This window comes from Chiloscyllium plagiosum, chromosome 34, assembly GCF_004010195.1.
Source record: "Chiloscyllium plagiosum isolate BGI_BamShark_2017 chromosome 34, ASM401019v2, whole genome shotgun sequence".
NCBI lineage: Eukaryota > Metazoa > Chordata > Chondrichthyes > Orectolobiformes > Hemiscylliidae > Chiloscyllium > Chiloscyllium plagiosum.
The window spans coordinates 6,084,824-6,091,902 of NC_057743.1; the positions used below are offsets into that span (position 1 = coordinate 6,084,824).

The 7,079-nt window shown below is 43.2% G+C and overlaps 1 protein-coding gene across 1 annotated transcript; it reads left to right on the plus strand.

The window, feature by feature from the left end:
• The first annotated feature begins 1,284 nt into the window (after nt 1-1,284).
• Nucleotides 1,285-6,383, plus strand: si:ch211-220m17.5 (guanylin family protein). The gene is made up of 3 exons (XM_043675533.1): nt 1,285-1,436; nt 4,547-4,733; nt 6,086-6,383. Exons 1-3 carry the CDS (start codon nt 1,365-1,367, stop codon nt 6,148-6,150), a joined length of 324 nt encoding a protein of 107 aa, XP_043531468.1. The 5' UTR covers nt 1,285-1,364; the 3' UTR covers nt 6,151-6,383.
• Nucleotides 6,384-7,079: the final 696 nt, after the last annotated feature.

Genomic DNA, 7,079 nt, shown 5'->3' on the forward strand with positions numbered 1-7,079 from the left:
TTGTTGGTAAATCAAGGGGAAGTCGTTGGCTAGTGCACTTATGGCAGCAGGAAGGCACTTTGGGAATTTGTGTCCATGAATTCCCAATCATTCCTCATTACGATGTAGGAATAGTATTGTATAGGGAAGTGTCCCTACACCTGTGCAGCACGAACTTGGAGCACTGGGCCATTGAGTACAATGCACGGTGGCCCAGTGGTTAGCACTGCTGCCTCACAGTGCCAGGGACCTGAGTTTGATTCCACCCTTGGACGACTGTCTGTGTGGACACATTCTCCCTGTGTCTGCGTGGGTTTCCTCCTACAGCCCAAAGATGTGCAGGTTAGGTCATGCTAAATTGCCCATAGTGTTCAGGGATGTATGGCTTAGCCTTTGGAAATAATGTAGAATTACAGTGTGGGGATTGGATCTGGGTGGGATGCTCTTCAGAGGGTCGTTGCAGATTCAGTGAGATGAGTGGCCTGCTTCCACACTATAATTTTCTATGGCAGCTAATTCCTTGGCCTGCAATGGGGCATTAGGTTAAATCTGTTGCATGGTGGAAACTTCAGGTTAGATGCCTGTTACATGAATAAATTGCCGATTAAACACAAAGGAAGTGTTTGGAAATTGCACCCAACAAAAGATGGATTTCTTGGCAAAGTTTTGGCGTCTTGTGGTGCATGCCGATAGATGTTTCTGTGAACATTTCACTCAAAAAAGAACTTGGTGCTGTAATTTGCTGGAATTGTGAGCTGCTATTGGCTCTGCCCACAAAAAGGTGGAGCATGGCAGGAGATGGTTTGGCCCATCTGAATCTGTTCTGACCACTTTGAAAAATCATCCAGTCAGCCTCACTCCCCAATCTTTCCTCATACCCCCGAGGTTTACTGTCCCTCGCATATTAATCCAAATTCCCTTTTTTATAGGCTTCAATCTACTGTATATCCACCACGGTAGACCATACATTCCAACCACATGCTGAACATAAGACATAGAAGAAGTAGGCCATTCAGCCCATCAAGTCTGTTACACCATTCAATGGGATCATGATTTACCTGATAATCCTCAATTCCACTTTCACTTTTCCCCATCACATTTTATTCCCTTACTGATCAAAAAAGCTGCAGCTTTGTAGATGGTTACTTCGTTACCCATTAATGCCACTAAAAATATACAACATCTCCAGATGCAATCACATTTTATGCATCTGTTATTGATCAATGACTTTTTTTATGGTACTAAGATTTACTGTAATTTCACTGTAAAGCCATATCAAATGACTTTATTGCCTTGATCCAGGGCTTTAAAAGCTGATCAGTTACAGAATTCTTGACACAACTTGTTGAAGAGGAGTTCGAGCTAATCTTCAGACTCCAGTCAACATGAGAACACTTTTAGTCATCTTTTTCCTCACCTGTGGCTTGTCAAGTCTTATGGCAAATGTCATTGTTCAGGTAAATTAAGTTCTTACCCTTTTCCAAATTGATGTTAATATAATACTGTTATAAATGCAATTTAAAGTTATTGATTTAGCAATTCCTCCAAAAGTAGCAAAGCAGAGCTTTCAATATCCAACACTGAGGGAATGCAACACTGTCAGAACTGATGGCATGTAAAATCACAAAAATTAAACACCGGGGATGCTGGAAGTCTGAAATAAAAATGGAAAGTGCTGGAGAAATTCAGCAGGTCTGGGAGCATCTGTGGAGGGAGAGCGGGAGAGAGAGAGAATGACAGAGTTCAAGATAGCAGTGGAGGGGCAGGGCTGCTTGCAACACTTGCCTGGGTTTCATCTACCACTCCTGTGCTTTCTTTCTTTTCTTTCTTTTTACTTTTCTGCTCCTTTTCTTTCATATGTTTGCTTTCCTTTTACATGTTTTTGGAGACTTTTGTGGCAGGTTATTTGGCAGCAGCAGCAGATGCAGCTCCTCATGGTGACTGGAGGCTGTAGTGGCAGCAGACTTTTTCAAGATGGCTGTGTGGGTAAGGCAGCATATCAGAGGAGAGCAGACGGAATGGGAGTCTTGGCGAGATGACGAGGATGGCCTGGCCTGGCAGTGGATTCAGGGACTCCTGGTTGTGGGGCGAGTGTGGGTTCAGCACCAGACCTGGCACTGGCAGTGGCATTAGCATCGGCAAGGTGAGCCCAGCGGTGAAAAGGTGGTGATGAAAGAGTGGTGACTCCTATGTTGCTGGGTCCACTGCAGGTGGTGCAGGAGGTTTGGAGGCACAGATATCACTGGTGAGATGGCTCAGGAGTCTCTGTTATATCCCTTCCCCATTTTATTAGTGTCATAGAGTCATAGAGATGTACAGCATGGAAACAGACCCTTCGGTCCAACGGGTCCATGCCGACCAGATATCCCAATCCAATCTAGTCCCACCTGCCATTGTATTTTACTTTATTATTCACTGTAAAATGCAAGTGGCAATAAATAAATGAATAAATAAGTAAATAAATAAATCAATAAAGAGTTAGTGTTTCAAATTGTACAAGTTTCTGAAACGAAGGGATATGAGACTCAAAATGTTAACTGTCTCTCTTTCTCCCCCTCCAGTTGCTGCCTGACCTTCTGAGTTTTTCCATCATATTTAGTTCCTGTGACATCGAACCAACACCCTGTCTGCCTTTCCTAGTGGATCTAAAAGATCCCATTGCACAGCAGGAACCAGAGGGGGATGTGTTCTCAAAGCCCATTCTTCTGACAACTAACATCCTCACTAACCAGCTACCTATTCATTTACTGCACACATACAAAAACAGCATTGATAAAAGAACTGGTGGGTGGTGAACTATTTCAGAATGCTCTGTGGATGTGACAGGCACCACATGAATGCAAGTTTGCTCTTTCATGAAAGTGTTGTTTTCAACTTCGAGGGTTTGAGTTATAAAGAAAGGCTGGATAGGTTGGGACAATTTCTCCTGGAGAGTTGGAGATGGCGGGGTGACTTTAAGGGGGTTTATAAAATCATGAGGGCCATGGATAGGGTGAATAGCAAAGGGTCTTTTCCCCAGGCTAGGGGAGTCCAAAAATAAACGACATGAGTTTAAGAGCAAGAGGGGATTTAAAAGGGGCTTGAGAGGCAACATTTTCACACATAGAGAGGTTCATATGTGGAATGAACTGCGAGAGGAAGTGATAGATGAGGTACATTTGCAATATTTAAAAGAATATTTGGATAAATAAATGAATGGCAGAGGTTTAAAGGGAAATAGGCCAAACACAGACAGATGGGATTGGTGAAATTTGGGAGACTTGGTCAGCACGAATGAATTGACTGAAGAGTTTGTTTTGTACTGTATGATTCTATTACTCTATTTAAAATAAGAAAACCTTGTTAGCTAAGTGTGGGCAGTTAATCCTCCTCTAACATGTCCTCAGGAGAGGTGGTGAGGGCAGGTTGGAGCCTCGGAATTGGAGCATCAAAGCTTCCTTTTGGCATCCAAATGTCTTTGATCCAAGCCCTGGTGAACCTATCTGTGATGCAATGTCTGGTGGTGCAGTGGGTACCGTCACTGGGCAGAAGCTGCAGTTTCAAGTCCCATGCCAGGGAGTCCTTCCACCAGCTCCCCAGCGTTTCCTAAGATAAGAGTGGTACGTGTGTGCAGATAATCGTTAAAAATAAAAAGGGTATGGTGAATACACTCTCAACGACATTCACTCTCAACGAACAAAAACCGAGAACCGTTTACCAATTGATAATTACGGTCAGGCACCGGATGCCAAATCACTATAGTTGTACCCTCTTCCTCTCCCTGTTACAAAATTATTAAATTAGTTTAAAAATTACTAAATCAGTTTAAATGCAGTTTTTAAAAACATTTTCTATCATGCAAAAATTACCAGGTTGTTGCTTGTGGGAACTGATAACCTAATGTTTCAAATTCTTCCCACGTTTTAACCAGGATGGTGGCTTAACTCATCTGCAAGTTAAACAGCAGTATGTCAAACAATAACAAGGCATTATGGGCAGAAATCCCACCTGAGTACATAAGCCTGGCCTACACTTCACTGCAGTGCTGAGGGAGTGCTGCACTGGCTGAGGGTGCTGGGTCATTAAGCTTTCTAAAGTGTATATAAAACATCCACAGCACAATTTAAAGAAAAGGTATTTCCTGAAAATGTGAAAGCTGTGAAGCAGCTTCCCTGCTCCTGTCTCCAATGACAGTTGATCGGTGAGGAGGAGTTGTACCGAAGGGTCTGTTTCTGTGCTGTATGACTTTATGACAGCTTATGGAAGCATGTTTGTTATCCTATTTGCTGCATTATAACAGCAAACACACTTTGAAACCACTACAATCACTGTAAAATGCTTTGAAACGCCTTGAGATTGTACTAGGCGTCTTGGAAATGGTAGGATTTCCTCCTTTTACTGCCACTTTCTTAATTATTGCCAACCGCAACAGGGTTATTAATCTGAATGGTGAACTATGTTTCTCTCCATTGATTTGCTAAACTTGCAGCATTTTCTGATTTCCTTTCCTGTCAGATTTCAAATATCCTGCGATATTTCACTTTGGTGTGTACGACTAACATGTGCCACAATTTTTTGTCTCTGTAAGGATGGCGATTATAAATTCCCCTTGGATGATGTGAAACAGTTATGGGCATTGATGGACACAGACAAACTGGGACTGCCTGACGATGATAAAGCTTATGTTTCTACCCTGTGTAACGATTCGAAGCTGCCAAATGCATTTCAGCCAGTCTGCAGCTCAAGTGACGCTCTGCAGGTCTTTAACAGGCTGGGTAAGTAAACCTGAAATTAAATCAAACATAAGTGTCTCTGGTTGAGAAAATAGGAAACTTCATTCTCCCCGGTTGCTAGGATTTTGTAATTACAGGTGAAGAAAATCCTTGATGTAACCAATGGCAGTAGCAGGAACTTAGTTTCATTGAATCACTCAGTACAGTAGGACACTATTCAGCTCAACAGCCTGTGTTAGTTTATTGATTGAGTTTCTCAATTAGCTCCACTCCCTCCTGACCACATGCTTTCCCAAAAGCCCTGGAAACTTTACCTATTCAAGTCCATATTACATTCATAGAATCCCTAAAGGCCATTTGACCGATTGAGTCCACACTGACCCTCCGAAGACTGTCTCACCCAGACCCTTCCCTCTATCCTATCCCTATAACCTTGCAATTCCCATGGCTAATCCACTTAACCGTCACATCTCTGGACACTATAGACAATTTAGCATGGCAAACCCACCTAACCGTCACATCTCTGGACACTATAGACAATTTAGCATGGCAAATCCATCTAACCTGCACATCTTTGCATTGTGGGTGGAAACTGGAGCACCCAGATGAAACCCACGCAGACACGGGGAGAATGTGCAAACTCCACACAGACAGATGCCTGTAGATAAAATCAAACCCAGGTCTCTGATGCTGTGAGGCATCATTGCTAACCACTGAGACAACGTGCCACCCACAATAGGTTTTATTTTTTAAAGTTTGTTCAAAATATCCAACTTTGCTTCCTAAGAATGTCCTTTATTGCTAGTCACTATATTTACAGAAATGAGTCTGATTTCAAACTCAGTGAAGTCTTTTTACTTGTACAACGTAGCTTCATATTTGGGCTTATTCTAAACTCGGAGGTATCATGCCTCAGGAAAATAGCCTTATGACATTCTCTAGACTGAAGCTGGCATTGTTTTCAGCAAAGTAAAAGTGATTGTGGGGAGATTCCATGGACGTGCGCAAGATTCTGAGAGGTGTAGATCAGGCAGACAACCATTCCCACTGATCTTACACGAACTACGGGAACACACAAATTTAAGGTTTTGGACAAAGGATACAGTGAAAAACCATCTTAAGGAATAAGTGCTAATGTCCAAGATCAAATAAGAGGGATGGAAGCAGACATGGTCAATTTTTTCAAAATTAAACTGAATAGGCACTAGAGTGGAATAAACTTACAGGGATATGACTAACGAGCGGGGAATGGAACTGACTGCATTGCTCTACAGAGAGCCAGCATGGAGTGGATGGGCCGAATGATGGTTTTCTGTGTCTTAATGTTTCGAAATTCGATTAGTTCTGTGCTGCTTAAGTGCAAACAATTTATTTCCCTTTTTTTTGGCTTACAGAGAAACTAACAATGAAGGCAGACCTCTGTGAAATCTGCGCCTATGCTGCTTGTACGGGCTGCTGATCGAGGTTACAGCAACCTTACAGATGCACCGCGAGTCTCTGTTTAAAAACCTGTTTTGAAGCTGCAGAAATGTGTGACAGCATCTTGTTTGTCCCCAGACTAATTGATCCATGATTAATTAAATCCGCAAATGGTTTTTCTGTGATCATTATTGGGATCCCTGCCTTGCGTATCACTTTCTTCGTTGGAGTGACAACAGTTGTTCTGCTGGAACAGTCCGTCTGCATCTAACGCGCTGAAGATTAGCTCATATCTCATCTCTCCTTATCCCATGACTCTCACTATCACCTCTTATGCATCCCTGTTACCCTCTTAACCCTAATAACTAGTTTCAAAAAGAAGCTGAAGGATATTGGCACATTGGAGTGGCACAGTGGCTCACTGGTTAGTACTACTGCCTTATGGCGCCAGGAACCCGGGTTCAATTCCAGCCTCCCTGACTCTCTGTATGAAGTTTGCACATTCTCCCTGTGTGTGCGTGGGTTTCCCCGGGATGCTCCAGTTTCCTCCCACAATCCAAAGATGTGCAGGTTAGGTGAGTTGGCCATGTTAAATTGCCCATAGCGTTCAAGGGCATGTAGGTTAAGTGCAGGGGTAAATGTGGGATAATGAGGTGGGTTACTCTTCGGAGGGTCAGTGTGGACTTGTTGGGCCAAAGTGCCTGTTTCCACACTGTTGGGATTCTATTCTATTCTATGTATATCCACGAAATTAGCCTGCCTGGAGTGTTGATGCATGTGGATCAGTCTTACAGTAAGATTTCAGTGTCATACAGGCTCACAATTGGGCAGCACGTTGGCTCAGTGTTTAGCACTGCTGCCTTACAGTGCCAGGGACCTAGGTTTGATTCCAGCCTTGGGCAACTGTCTATGTGGAGTTTGCACATTCTCTCTGTGTCTGCGTGGGCTTCCTCTGGGTGCTCCAGTTTC

What these genes read in the sequence shown, in the direction of transcription:
- si:ch211-220m17.5 (XM_043675533.1), top strand. Translation starts at nt 1,365, where the DNA reads ATGAGAACACTTTTAGTCATCTTTTTCCTCACCTGTGGCTTGTCAAGT. An exon ending in TGGCAAATGTCATTGTTCAG is followed by an intron (nt 1,437 to 4,546) that starts GTAAATTAAGTT and finishes TGTCTCTGTAAG; the next exon opens with GATGGCGATTATAAATTCCC. An exon ending in GCAGGTCTTTAACAGGCTGG is followed by an intron (nt 4,734 to 6,085) that starts GTAAGTAAACCT and finishes TTTGGCTTACAG; the next exon opens with AGAAACTAACAATGAAGGCA.